The following is a 14,521-nucleotide window of genomic DNA, read 5'->3' on the forward strand; positions in this document are numbered from 1 at the left end:
CAGTCATTTATTTTAACACGCATTTAATTGAATACATTTTTTAACAAAGATTCCGTGTACTGACAGAACATTCTCCAGTGATTTTGGCCGGACGAAGATGGCAATAGGATGAAGCTGAGCAGCTTGTAGTCGTCGTACAGCATTGGCAGACACGTCCAGAATACAGTGTTTCCCTTGCTGCATGCATGATTAAACGGAAGTGGTCAAATATCAACCAGTTAACTTCTCAGACTACCCTTTACAGTCAAAAAGATTTTGTAGGAGTGTATTAAAAAAAACAACTTTTAGTATCATCATCATTGTTATTATTATTGCTTCTTGTGCACCTGTTCAGCCACCTCGCGGACACTTTGGACGCTGGTGCCGTACAAATGACTGTTGTACTGGCCCGCTTCGATGAAGCGATGGCTCTGGATGTCTTTCTCCATCTGTTCCCTTGACGACACAAAGTGGTAGTCCCGCCCATCCACTTCATACTCTCGTTTGGGGCGTGTGGTGTCTGTTAACAAAGCAAAAACATTCAACGTGACGCCACATATACCCTGGCACCTTTTTCCAATCGCAAAATGACACCAAATGCATCTCCTGTGAGAAAGATTGTGTAGATATTAGCCGAAAATGGCGGCGCAGCTATGTCAGTGACTGACAGCGTAATTACTTACGTGGGACACACGAGCCGAACTTATCAGGGAACTCAGACAATAGGTCATCATTTATCCTGTCCTTCACAGGACCCAGAATGATGATGGGCCTCGCGTAGTGAACTAATGAAGAGAGAAGATAGCACGGACATTCAGCATTCATACCAAATGATAATAAAAATCAGATTTTATAGCCTAAGGTAATGGACTTTACATATTACTTTGTGGCCTTACCTTCCACTTGGGTGACGGTCTCATAACTTTGTGATGTTTTATCTCTCCCTGGTGACAGATCGGGGAAGCAATCAGCCAGATTTCTTTTTGCCATCATCATATGACATTCAAGTTTGTGTTGCCATGTGTGAGCTCATTTGCATAGAAGTATGTGATGGGTTTTAGATCATTTGATTATTAATATAGGAAAGACCAAGGAGGCAAATATGATTGTGCAGTCAACATTTTCTTAGAGGAATTAAACGCTAAATTGTACATAATGTAAGCAATAGAGAGACTACACACAAAAAGCAGCAACCTTGGCTCTAATCCGGGTGATGGCACCAATTAAAAAGTGCAGGTGACTACTAGAATACTATATATTCTCAGTTGTACTCTTTAACGGATGTCAGAAAGATTGAGACATGACAATGGCGCCTTTTTCTGCAAGATGCGGAAGAAGGTCTACTCTGTTCAAAATGGTTCCTAGTACCTACTCTTGTACTGTCTTGGCCTCCAACACACAGGAGGGTGGCTCTGCCTTACCTATGTGACAATGTGTGATTCGATGGTCTTATTATTTATATTAGTTAATTATTTGACGTTCCAAATCCTGCTCCCGTGTTGCAAATTTATAGAATAGGATGCGTGCTAATTACCTTGCGTTCCCATGGTGTCCCGACCATGATCCTATAAGGACAACAGCAAAGATTTACACACTAGAAACCGATTCAAATGAGCCGGTCTGGATGGATGAGCTTAATGAACCTACCCTCTCTTTGGTGTTGACACGTGACCACTCTTTCCTTTCCACCCTGGAACGCATATAAAAAGCAAATAAAAGCAGGAAGTGAGGAGTGAGTTGTGTGATTAAAACATTACGAATAACAAAATGTTATGAAGCAACAAACGCTCGGTTTCATTTGTTATAAACAGCCCTATTAGCATAGGCTAAATGTCAATGGGCACTAAAGCTATTTTCTCACTGCCCGGCCAAGTGTGTGTCTGACCTGTGTTTGCTGGGAATGAAGCCAACTTCCTCAGCCTCGTTCTGGGGGCTGACCTTACGCGCCTGCCACCATTCCTCGTCCCCGCAGTCCAACACATGGAGAACGTCCCCGAACCTGAAGCCAAGCGCCTGACTGAGGAAGCCACAGTCCGCCGTCTTGTCATAGTCAAACAGAGCCCTGTAAAATACAAGAATGTCATTTATTCCCCATCATAACAGTTTCAATCTAAAACTTTGGTGATGGGTGAAAAGTTAAAGTTCAAACTGTGCGAAATGTTACAATAGCTTACGATAGGCGACTATAAATATATCATTCAGAAATAAAACCCTTGCCTCATTTATGACTAACACTTGGAAAGCCAAGTAAAATTTTGAGTGGTAATTACTGTAAAAAAATAAATAAATAAATCAAGAGCCACTAATATTATCTATCAAACTACAATTTCCCAGAAAATTTCACTCCAATTGGACCAGAAAAAAAAAAGTTCTGTATTATGCTCAACTGGATTTTTTTGTGGATTTTCACCAGCCTGTAATGAATCCTTCTGGGAAGAATAGGGTTTCACACAAACAAAAAAACAATCGAAAATGTGTTGCTCCAAAAGACGTAGGCTACGGTATTTAAAGAGCCAAGATGGCGGCTAACATCATACGGCGCAGGGCTTTGGTTTTTAGAAGGATAAAGTTGCTGTCATCATTCATTACTCGGACAGACACGCCGAACTTAGTCTGTAGGCACAACACTTTCACTTGCTTTAAATCCTCCATTAAAAAAGAAAAGAAAAAACATCACACTGAAGCAAGAAGCGCTTAGCCTGCTAGTAAACGTTAGCTCGGCGGCGATTTACTTTTTTCATTTTTATTAGCACCGATTGTCTTAGTTTGGACGTCACGGATGGGAACAACAACAACGGATTGACAAGGACAGACAGGAAACAAGAGACTAAACACAAACACACACACACACACACACACACACGCGCACACACATTTACACAATCAGAGACACTTGGACAAGACACACATGGCTGAGAGCACTGATTGGCTGACACAAGAGGAAAGGGCAGACAAGCACAGGTGGACGAGATCACACATAACGAGACCAAGGGAGACGCGCAAGGATAACAAAACACAGATCATAACAGAAACAGAAGCAAACAAGAACACAAAAAACAAATCATGGCACATTTTCTTTCTGTGCGCCGTATTGGATTCCTGCTTGACAAAAACTGGATTTTTGACATCCCACATTATGTCATGTTGGTGAACTACACAGAGGAAAATGGTCTTCCCAATGTTAAGGTAAGATTCATTTATTTTATTGTCTTTATTAAGTCCAATTTGATGAACACTTGCAAATATTTAATGACCTTATTTTCGTGCTAATGCGATTCCTTGGGATGCTGTTGTTCTCATATGCTACCATGAACATACAGTATCGCATTATTGGACACTTTATGGGTCACTCATCGTAATAACTTAAGTTGAAATTGTAAATTTTATCCCAAGATACAAGCACGTCTTGAATGCCATTTATTTCCGCACATTTTAGCCCCTTAATTACAATCTCATCCTGTTTTTTTTTTTCAAGGCTTATGATAATGACCTGTAGTCCACTGATAAAAAAAAAGGTTCTTCCCAGAGGCAATCAAATGATCAGAATCAGCATATGATTATACTGCCCACACACTATATAGTCAATCTAAGAAGAAAACGACATAATCCACCGGAATTCATTATTATTCCAAACTCTTACAAGACATCTGTTTAAGCTTTTGCCTTGTAATGTGGCAGCACGTGAGCTCAGGCTTGGTTTTAAGACTGCTTTTGGGAGGGTGATTTGTCTCAATCTTGACTTGGACTGACATCAAGGAGGAGATATTTGGAGAGCAGTGCATCAGCTATTTATTGTGTAAATTCTGTGTGTGTGTAAAAAGTGTAGTTGAAGATGTAAATATTGTGACATGGATCGGACATTTTCTTCTTGAACGGGTTCACACATCTCCACAATTTGCCACTTCCCCCTTACCACCATTGTATTTTTTATTTTTTTTTTTAGTGGAGTGCAGTTCCGTACCTGATGTAGAAGCCCCTCTTCGGGTTGCTTCTTAGCGTGGTGGTCCCGGAGCCCATGCTGCTATTCATCAACTGCTCCCTCAAGTCGTGGATCTTCGCCTCAAAGCGACTGTACTCTGATAGGGGGCAAATCACAAATCTCATTTTTTTTCGATTCTTGAAAGAAATATTTCATTTTAGACGTACTGGACTTCAGGCTTTACCGTCTGGTCTATACTGCGCGATGATGGTCACCGTCTGGCCGGCGTTCTTCAGCGCCGCGGCCGCCTGCTCGTGCGTGGCCATTCGCAGGTCCACGCCGTTCACCTGACAAACACATCATGGATGGATGTTAACAGCTATCACACTAAAAAGGCCACGCGGTTTTTGTCGGAGAGCTGTCGTTACACTGAGGATCTGATCGCCCTTGTGTAGCTCGCCGCTAAGGTCAGCTGGCCCTCCTGCCAGGATGAAAGAGATAAAAATCCCCTCTCCGTCTTCTCCTCCGACGATATTGAATCCCAGACCCGTGGAGCCTCGGTGAATCAGAACCCTGCGAGGTTCTCTGGATAAGGACAGGAAAATGAGTTAATTCACTGCTGGCCCATTCAAATCGATTTTTGACGTCTATAACCGTCAATGGCACTGAATGACGCCAAAGTTGTTTCTCACCTGGGGATGTCATCGTCTCCCATCAGGCCATGCAGAACAGGAGAAAACCGACTAGGTGAGGTGGGAGTGAGGGCTTGTGGGTAATCCGAGCCAAGGTAGTTGGGGTGGCTGAGTTCAGTGTCCATGTGGGAATATGCTAGGAAATAGACATGATTAAGTTTGACAGTTTGTAAGAAGACTTTGTTTCGATCTAATTCATTTATTCACAACCTCAAATAGCGATACAATGATGCCATTATTGTATGTAAGAGTATCTATGTCATTTCAAAGAAGAAAGTATTTCAGTCGAAGTACACAAGGACCGGCTCATTAAATCAACGGTTCCTTTGATCGCTCCGTCTTGACTTGGATGACTGTGACAACTTGAATACATAAAATTCTTCATCAAAAACGAACCTGCCCCTCACTTTTTAAAAACAGTACATAGGAAAGAGAAAGTAAGCGATGATGTGATCCATCCTGCCAATTTTATCCTAGAACAGAAATATCCCGTGTTATGCTACAATTAAATGAAATGTTTGGCAAGACACAGTTGCATTTGGATGTTAAAATGTCAGGAACAAGCAGCTGTTATTCCAAAAAGTGATATTTGATTGAAACTTAAGCCATGTTCAATGTCAGTATTTTTACTTGTGCGTTGTCTGAAAAAGGTGGTATTGGTGAATTCCTAATACGAAGCCTTGAACCTTTAGACCTCGTCTTTGAATTCTCACACAGCGCCCACATTCATCTCCAGTAATTTAGAAAGATGTTATGTCCTCGCTCCTCTATTTTTAACTGTTGTTCTAAATTTGTTCCTTTCAGTGGGTGGAAGCAAATTCACCAAAGGCTTGGACATTTTGGTAATAAAGACAATCATGCAGACGTCTTATCCGGTCTTAAAGGCAATCATATAGACATTCTATCCTATCCTATTCTGTCCTGACCTATCTTGTCCTATCCTAATCTATGCATTCAGACATCCCTTTTGAGTCAAACTTACTGTTGGTGAGATCTGGAGGGTTATAGGAGTTGGTCAGAAACAGGTTGTTGGGCTTGGCCACCCTTAGGTACACCACCTCGGCGGTGTTCTTCAGTGCCCCCACCGCATCTTCATGCATGACGTCTTCCAGACAGACGTTATTTACCTAAACATTGACCGTAAATAAACAGGATAATGCAATGAATGAGATGATGTAAACGAGACAATCCAAGAGAGCGGAACAACATAATTACAAATGAATTGCGCAATAAAGAAAAGTCGGAAGTCACATGAGGAGTTTCTTTTCCTCTTTAATTGGGTGACTGTGAAAGTGTGTTTCAGCTACTCTCCAGCAGGTGGCAGTATCGTCCTGACATTACTACCGTTCAACATGGAGCACATCCCACGCGATTAACATAATTGTGAATGTACTATCACTTCAGGCAGTCAAAATGACAGCTGTATTCTAACTCCACACTTTATGCATGATTCTAACATGTAAGCGGTGAACATATATAGTATGTGTGTGGCTGGAAAAATTGTAGTTTGATTTTATGGCACTGATGGTGGGTGCCAATATGATAAATGACTCACTGACCGCCAAGATCTTATCCCCGATCTGCAGACGTCCATCTTTATGCGCTGCTCCACCTTCTATGATTTTGGTGACATAGATGCTGTTATCTCCTGGTATGTGCTGGTTTCCCACCCCTCCAGCAATACTGAAACCTAGCCCTTAAAATGGAACATCCCAGCAAAGATCAATAGGTCAACACCTGAAATATGTTCAAAATCCAGAGTACCTTTTAGCCATTATGAGAGCACCCAAAATGTTCATATACCTTTAGGCCCTTTGATAAGTTTGAGCTCAGTGATTTTCTCCGCCGCGGGCTTCCGACGGAGAACGTAGAGCCGGACAATAGCACCAGCTTCCTTCAGAGCCTCCACAGCCTGGCTGTGTGTCACCTCTCTCACGTCAACGTCGTTCACGAATAGGATGCAGTCGTTCACACTATAGGAGGGAAGAGAGAAGCGAAATATGAGATGAGGTCATCATCCCAAAATGGTAGAAGTCATCAAACCCAGCTCACGTCAGAGCTTTCTTCCAGCTTCATCCGGAAATCTCGAACCTCTAGCTGTACTTGTCCCAGCTTTCAATATCCACATGACAAAGGACTGTTGTCATGGGTCTTTCTATTTGCACTAGGTTTTAATTCACAGTTTTTTCAGGATGTTCAGTCTTTTTTCCCCCAAGAGACTAAACACTTAGCTTATCACTATTCCATTTGCATGTGCTTGAAATTGATTTCATGGCCATTTCAATTATACTGCGCTCAATTCAAGACAATTTGCTGAGGGCCGCAGAAAAATTTCGGACATGGCTCTCAAGGGAAAACCATGGTTGTTATGCTGCATTCCATAAAACTGAGAAGTTTAAAATTTCTCAGCTTCTACTCGGAAAAGTGCTTTGGATCACTTTGTTTCTAGTTTTGAAAATTAATATAATTTGAATGAATTTATTCGATCAATCGTGTTACCTCAGGCGTCCGTCCTGAGCCGCTGCTCCTCCAGGTATGATTTTCGTGATAAAGATGCTTGGGTCGTCGCCCACGTGGGGATTGTCAGTTCCCCCTGCTATGCTGAAGCCCAGGCCCGAGTTTCCCTACAGGTCAAAACACACAATAAAATATTCATCACGTCAGGGGCATTTGAGTGTGCTTGAATGAAGATGGTAAGGATACTGTATCTATCATGTTTTCATATCTTATGTTACCGTAGTCATCACAAGAAACATAGTAACAGATAACTCCATAACTACAAGTACACGGTGCACAGCAACTGCGTAGCTACTGACAACTTCATCATCACAAGGATCATAGCAACTGCATTGCAACTGACAAGTTCATCACAAGTGACATAGCAACTGACATCATCATCATCATCACAAGGGACGAAAACAGAACCAAAAACTATTCAATGACCCAAATGTCATAATCACAAGGCTAAACTACATAGCAACTGACAACTACATCATCACAGGGGTCATAGCAACTGCATAGAAACCGACAAAATCACAAGGGGCATGTCAACTGCATAGCAGCTGACAACGTCATCATCACAGGGGACATAGCAACTGCAAAGCTACTGAGCTCATCATCAACATGACAAGGGACAAAAATAGAACCATAACAATTCAATGACCCAACCCAAAACACATACGTTATAGTCATACAGAGTCAGATTCACCTTGACGAGAAAATGAATTTGGTGTTGGTACTTACTCTCTCCAGTGTGATTTCCTCATATTCGATTTCCCCTTCTGTTCCATTCACCTGCCAGAACAAAAGTGAGTTAATTGACAATCAAGAAATGAGTAATTTTAATAAAATAAAAAAGTTTAAATTTTGCTCATCAATGACATGGACATGAGAGCTGGGCTCTTCTGTCACCGATATTTACTCATTGTGTTTGGAATCTTTATTATGATTGGCCCACTAAGGCAGAGGTCCCCAACCCTGGTCCTCAGGGACCGGTATCCAGCCTGTTTTCCATGCCTCCCACAGCCAACACAGGTGGAGATCGTTATCAGCCTTCTCCAGAGATTGCTGATTAGCTGATGATATGAATCACCTGTGTTGGCTGTGGGAGGCATGGAAAACAGGCTGGATACCGGTCCCTGAGGACCAGGGTTGGGTACCTTAGTGACTAAGGTACCCAATTGATGAATAGCCACATTGTTTTTTTGGTTTAATTTACCTTTTGGCTGAAGAGCAAAACAACTCATCAGTATTACCTTGGCAATTAAATGGAAAACCAAATTTAGGGATCTGTAATCTGGCCTCGACAGCCCCCCAACGTTGTGGTGGGACAGCAGCCTCATTTTGTTGAAAAAATATTTTCCTGTATTTCATTGCATCTATACGTTCAGTATGGCGACCATCAATCATGGCCCATGTAAAGGAACTTCCAGTAATATTTGTCAGAGATTAGACACGGTCCTTACATATGGCGATCCATCTAGTGTGTCCGTGTTCACCACCACAGGAGGACTATTTCCCTGGAGGGAGGGAGAGAGAGAGAGAGAAGAAATGTACATTATATAATAGAATAATGTCAGAAACTCAAAGACAAGGAAGCTCTCATCAGAATAACCGTGAAACCTTCCGTCACAGCAATGACAAATTTGAGCTGTGAGCACCACGTTAAAGGATAATGAGTAATATGCGCCGGTTGCTATTATGTTTTCATGACAGTCAGAGAAATAATTCATGCGAACCACTATTGCCTCGATTCGAAGCCATTGCCTTATCTTGCTACAGATGTTTAAAATGACTGTCCAGCATGTATTATTAATGCTGTAAGTGGCCATTCACTTTCTACCAACAAAATGTGGCATGTAACTTTGTGTAATTGTCTGCTACGGTAAACAGACACAACAAATTAAAAGCATGCACGCATGTGTGTTCTTCTGCTTTTAATCACCTTCCTTGTATTCCTTATGTCACTCTTTCTTCCTGGATACACTGCTCGAGGTATGGTAGCCTATTGAACCCCTGGGGTTGATCCAACCCAAGTTCGAACAAGCACTGCTATAGACTTACTTAAGGCCCCTTTCAGCCTATTCGCACCGACATTCATTTTGTGTTGTTCCCTCCACCACATCCGCCATTGATTGATGATCACGACTCCAGAAAATATTCACGTTAGAGTGCTTAACTATTTGTACCACGAGCGCAACGGGCCTCGCGCTAGTTCTAATTAAGGTTATTTTTCACAGCCATGTATTTGCAGCATTTACATGTCGGAAGGAGCTGTAAAAAAAAAAAATCCGATCTGAAATCATTACCTTGAGGATTGCTGTTATCCTCAAGTTGATGTTCTAATCTAGCAACTCCAAATAGTCCTGCATAAACGATAAATACGAGTCTCCCGCCGCCTCCGCATATAAAGCTCACTCTACCATTTAAAGAGCGGCCGTGCATAGCATCGATGTGTGGCCGAGTCTAGCGAGTCGTGCTGTTGAACATCACGTCAAATTCAAATAATGATTATAGCAAGCGAAAATGTAAGACAGTGTGGAGGCCGTTTTTTTTTTTTTGTAGTGATTTTGACATAGTAGCAGATTGAAATAACATTAATATGTATGATTTCTTTATGTGAATACGATGATGTCATTCCTGTAACAAATCATTTTTCCAAGGTATAATCCGCATCAATCAATCACCTAATGGGAGTTGAACCTCTCACCTCAATTTGTAAAACCCAAATGATGCATTAGAGAGGTGAGTTAAGACATAACTGCGCACCTCACAGCTGGAAGGCCCATTAAACAGTCAACAAGTTTAATGTTTTCCTTTCAAATAACCAATAAATTACGGCAACAATTAAGCATACAAGCATCTTGGGAAACACAAAACGTTTCGACGTCTTGCATTAAGACTATAATGAGAACCACTGTGAGAGATTTTTTTTTTAATTTTTTTTTTTACTAATGTGTAAACTTATGCCAGGCCAGTTAATAAATAAAGCTATGTGTGCTGATTTTAGCGTAAAAGTTAATTTGGATGTCAAAATAAGCAAATTTCCTTTTTTCCTGGCTTACTATTACAAAGTCAATCTTGTGTGTGGAGCGTTTGAAAAGGTGACATCGTGCATGAATGTGTACGCAGATGGTCGCCACCTCCGTCCGTGCTTGCTGGAATACGGCGAACACACAACAGAAAGTTTGACTTAAATAGAAGTTGAGTCATAAAATACGCAGTGAGTAGGATTGAAAACCTGGATCCACATGAGTAGCCAGCGGGCTTATTCCAAAATAGCTCACCAGTGATGGGAGATGGTGATTTCCTAGAAATGTTGTAGAAGTGATCATTTGGAAAATGTGAAAATTGGCAGATTTTATTTAAAACATTTTTTTAAGTTGCTCATTGATGTTTATTTATTTCTGTTTTGAAATTTTTGTGAGAAATCAAGGTAATTAAAAAAAATAATAATCCGAAGTTTGATGTCACTAGTTTGCCGTAATAATTACCTTCAATATAATTGCTACTGGGTGTTAGACATTACAACAATGCATACCACCTGCACAGTTGATACATTTGCAAAGCTGAAATTTAAATTGGATTTTGAAGACAGCTGGCTCTATTTTCATAGCCAGCACATCTGAATTTTTTTTAATTTAAAACCTCAAGTTTGCTCAGACCACGTCTAAGTGCTGGCACAGGGTAGACGGCTTGTCTATTGGGACATATTTGGTTTCACAAATAGATGAAAAGCAGGCCTCAGATCCACTGAATCATTGTAGAAAACAATTGCTTGAACTTGTGCTTGGTACATGAATGATTGGGAACCATTGCACAGCACAGATGTCGCGACTCTAGTGTTGGGATAAGCAACTCCGGTCCTCAAGGTTTGTTTTCAATGTTTCCCTCCTTCCAACACAGCTGATTGAAATGATCAGCTCATCGGCAAGCGCTGCAGAAGCCTGATAATGATCCTGATCAATTGACTCTGGTGTGTTGGAGGAGGGAAACCTCTAAAACCTGCAGGACTGCAGATCTATGTGCTAGTAGCTAGCAGACTAGCTCAACATAATAAAGGTAATGACAGGAGCCGCTGTAATCAGCTATGATTTATGTCGACTGTGACCACTCCAACAGCGGCACGGCTCCCTCGTTCAAATCTGCAAAACCACGGTCATCTGCGAAATTACCAACATTAGGTCTAAAATGCCTCTGCGCAGTTATGCTGTCCAGGATTTACACCCCAAAGTTCTGCTGTATGCAAAAGCTGGCAAACCAAACAAAAAACACTCTTCCTAAAAGAGTTCAAGATTGAGATTTTAGTGAACGATTTCTTCAAGGAACTAAACAAAACTATAAAAAATTTGATTCTGTGATTTCAATCAGCTTTTATTATTTATATCACTGTACAATTTGAGTGTGTATTTCTATTTTAATTCTTGCACCCCAATAGATTTTTGTACCTTCTGTTGTGCAAATCAAATGAATGTGAAGAAATATAGTACTTTTTTGGGTAAAATACTCTACATGACTACAAATTTATGAGCCTGAGAAATGTGTCATCCGATGTACTACTTTCACCGCCATCAGCAGACAAATGATAGCATATAACAAGAAACACAAACCTACCCTTGTATGACGTGGTCGTTTCTTGCCGTTCCGTGCATTGCTGAGAAGATGGCAGCCCATCTTTTTAGCATGCCATACGCTCATCAACATTTTATGTTAGTGCAGGTCTAAATGTTTATTTAGTCCGAGACTAAACCCTGCCTACAACTCAAAAATGACACACCCACTCAGGAGCGTATGTCGAGAGGAGTTCTAAGTGCACGTTTCACACTGTGTTAATGCAAAGTGATTCATCGGATTCCATACCATTGGAAGTACAGTATTTCCATTAAACACCTGCTTTTTTTCTCCAACATAGATGAACGACTGGACTCGATTGTACAGAGCTTTGGGCAGAACGTGCACATCAGTGAGCATGACCCAATTAGTGTCTTCCTCTTTCCTGTTTTCTCAGAACTGTATAGAGCTCATCTCCATCCCTCAAAACAACAGCTTGAGCTTCGCAAATTCCACATCCCTGATATGGCTCGTGGCTATTATCCGAGTCCTCGTCGTCCCGTCTTAAGAAGTCACCCATCCACAGTTAAAAAAAAAAAAAAAAAAAGACTAATCCCTGACGTCCTCCATCATCCATATCAGCCGACTGCGATAGCGACGTGGTTCTGCTGCCGGTCTGTGCTCAGTGAAAAATGCAGTTCATGTTTTCTGCTGCTATACTGTACTTTACTCCTCCCCTCCTGCGGCGCTGAGGCGAAGAGGAGCAAGCGGGGAATTTTGATGGCAATTACTTGGCTGTCTTTCTGTGTAATGGCCACGGTGGTGATGCGAGAGGGGGAGGAGGAATTATGCTGTGGCGGAACTTTGAAGGGCAAGCAGCTCAAACCGGGCCTGATATCACAAGCAGGTCTAGAAGTCTCGAGGGGTGTTCGATACCACGTTTTTTCAGACAGACACGGGTACGAGTTCTCAACTCTTGAGTAGTCACAAAGCACCAATACCACTAGTACTTTTAATACATACAATTATAATAAAAATATATATAATAAAGACCTATATATCCCAATATAGCATTTTCTTTCAAATGCCTTAATGTCACTTTTTTGTTTTTCAATTTTTTTAGTTCCTGATTGTAAAACAGCCACAAGAGGGCGTCCAATACTGGGATTGGCACCTTCGAGGTATAGGCCTGATACCAATCCCTGGTCATGACAGCAAGTGTGCTTTTGGACTGTTATCTTTTTGGAAAAATGACTTTTTACTAATTTATTTCTCTCTCTCAAAACAACCAATTAATCAGTGACTCCAGTGTAGTAGTAGTAATAATAGTAATAATACACTTGCAATCTCAATCCAAGACTATTATCTGTATAATATTTATTAATTTAATCAGTATAAATATTGTAAATTGTTATTAGTAGGGATCCCATGTATTTGGACAATCACAGATTTTTATTATTTTTTTAATACTGAGATTGAATTGATTTGCAATAATTTACTGTAGCTCAAGACCACAGGGGTCAAAGTCAAGGCCTGGGGGCCACATCTGGTCCACCACATCATTTTATGTGGCCCGCGAAGGAAAATCATGTCTGTCAACTTTCTTGATTCCTGACAAAATCTCTACCAAAATTCCAAATTTTATTATTATTATTATTATTATTATTATTATAAATACCGGTAATGAGATTTTTCATAGATTTTTTTTCTTACCATTTTTACAGCAACCTGAATAAACTATTATTCTTTACTTTTTTTGTCCTGTTGTGTAAATCTAACAATATGATTAGATAATCAAACAATTTTGTCTTCACGTAACACATAACTGCCCTCTGAGGGAAGCCGTTAACTACAATGTGGCCCACCACAAAAAAATGGCTTGAACACCCCTGACCTAGACTGTACACCAAAATATATTTTCCTTTACTGGCTGGTTTGGGTAAATCACAAGATTTAACAGCTTCACATAGTCAGCCGATTATGTTCCATAATTAAAGCAGATCATTGACTTCAAATCTGAGTCCGATTTTTTTATTTCGGCAATTTTTTCAATTGAACCTTTCTGTGCATTAAATATGACTTAGATCATTATTTAAATAGAGCTTTTTGTTTCACTGGACAGGCTTAAGAGGCCTTAGTGATAAGTACAGTATATTTAAACCGCACAATGTTACAGTGGGTTACAATAATGTTAAATACACTTTTAGGATGAAATAAAAACATGTGTCTCCTTTTTGAAGAAAAATATCTTAAAGTTTTTTTTTTTTTTGCTGTTACATCGTGTAAAAAAGTTGGAGAACCGCTGTAGTAGATCAAATCGAATTAGCTGTCTTTTACTGAAAAACTAATTGGTTGACACTGACAGGCATGAAATGCAGTATACAGCACAGTGCACTCGTACAGTAGACATAGCAATTGATCATACTTATATACGGACATGCGGAAGGACAAGCTGCCAGCTGACGTTCTCATTTTGTTTGAGAAAACTCCATCTTCCCTCTCCAATGATGTCACCTTTCTAAGTGCGGGCCCTCTCGATCTGTCTTCTGTCATTCATACAGTGTGAGCGGCTCTCACCCCCTCCCTTTTTCATGCATAGTTATGCCCTTCCCTTCCCAGCGGACCTGGACTTGCTGCCGCACAGTAATTACACTGAAGCTGCAGGGACGTCTTTAAACATTTATTAAAGAAAAGTAAGGAGGACGAGGAAAATGAAGATAGACAGCAGATACAAAAGAGCAGAGCAGAGAGGGGGTGGTATAATAGAGCTCCCTTGGGGAAACGCCACTGTATGGAAGCCAGGAATTAAAGATGTATGTCAGACAGATCTGTAAGGGGTTGACAGTCTTTGAGGATGATTTGCGCAAAAAAAAAACATGAG

General features: G+C 40.8%; 1 protein-coding gene and 1 long non-coding RNA gene across 2 annotated transcripts in view; one reads left to right on the forward strand and one right to left on the reverse strand.

Annotated features, from left to right (window-relative positions):
- dlg4a (discs, large homolog 4a (Drosophila)) overlaps positions 1–14,521 on the reverse strand; it is a 40,721-nt gene that overhangs the window by 5,915 nt on the left and 20,285 nt on the right. Inside the window, exons 4-20 of the mRNA XM_077546259.1 lie at positions 8,556–8,609; positions 7,834–7,884; positions 7,090–7,214; positions 6,394–6,563; positions 6,150–6,286; positions 5,573–5,717; positions 4,591–4,726; positions 4,327–4,483; positions 4,143–4,245; positions 3,941–4,055; positions 1,865–2,041; positions 1,627–1,669; positions 1,514–1,544; positions 876–923; positions 663–764; positions 327–499; positions 65–177 (exon numbers count right to left, since the gene is read on the reverse strand). Coding sequence (XP_077402385.1) covers positions 65–177; positions 327–499; positions 663–764; positions 876–923; positions 1,514–1,544; positions 1,627–1,669; positions 1,865–2,041; positions 3,941–4,055; positions 4,143–4,245; positions 4,327–4,483; positions 4,591–4,726; positions 5,573–5,717; positions 6,150–6,286; positions 6,394–6,563; positions 7,090–7,214; positions 7,834–7,884; positions 8,556–8,609 — 1,880 coding nt within the window. The remainder of the gene's footprint in view (positions 1–64; positions 178–326; positions 500–662; positions 765–875; positions 924–1,513; positions 1,545–1,626; positions 1,670–1,864; positions 2,042–3,940; positions 4,056–4,142; positions 4,246–4,326; positions 4,484–4,590; positions 4,727–5,572; positions 5,718–6,149; positions 6,287–6,393; positions 6,564–7,089; positions 7,215–7,833; positions 7,885–8,555; positions 8,610–14,521) is intronic.
- LOC144036022 (uncharacterized) lies at positions 2,931–5,281 on the forward strand. The gene is made up of 2 exons (XR_013288553.1): positions 2,931–3,165; positions 3,923–5,281. It is a non-coding gene; the product is annotated as an uncharacterized LOC144036022 (long non-coding RNA).

The sequence above is a fragment of the Vanacampus margaritifer genome, chromosome 16 (assembly GCF_051991255.1).
Source record: "Vanacampus margaritifer isolate UIUO_Vmar chromosome 16, RoL_Vmar_1.0, whole genome shotgun sequence".
In the NCBI taxonomy this organism is placed as follows: Eukaryota; Metazoa; Chordata; class Actinopteri; order Syngnathiformes; family Syngnathidae; genus Vanacampus; species Vanacampus margaritifer.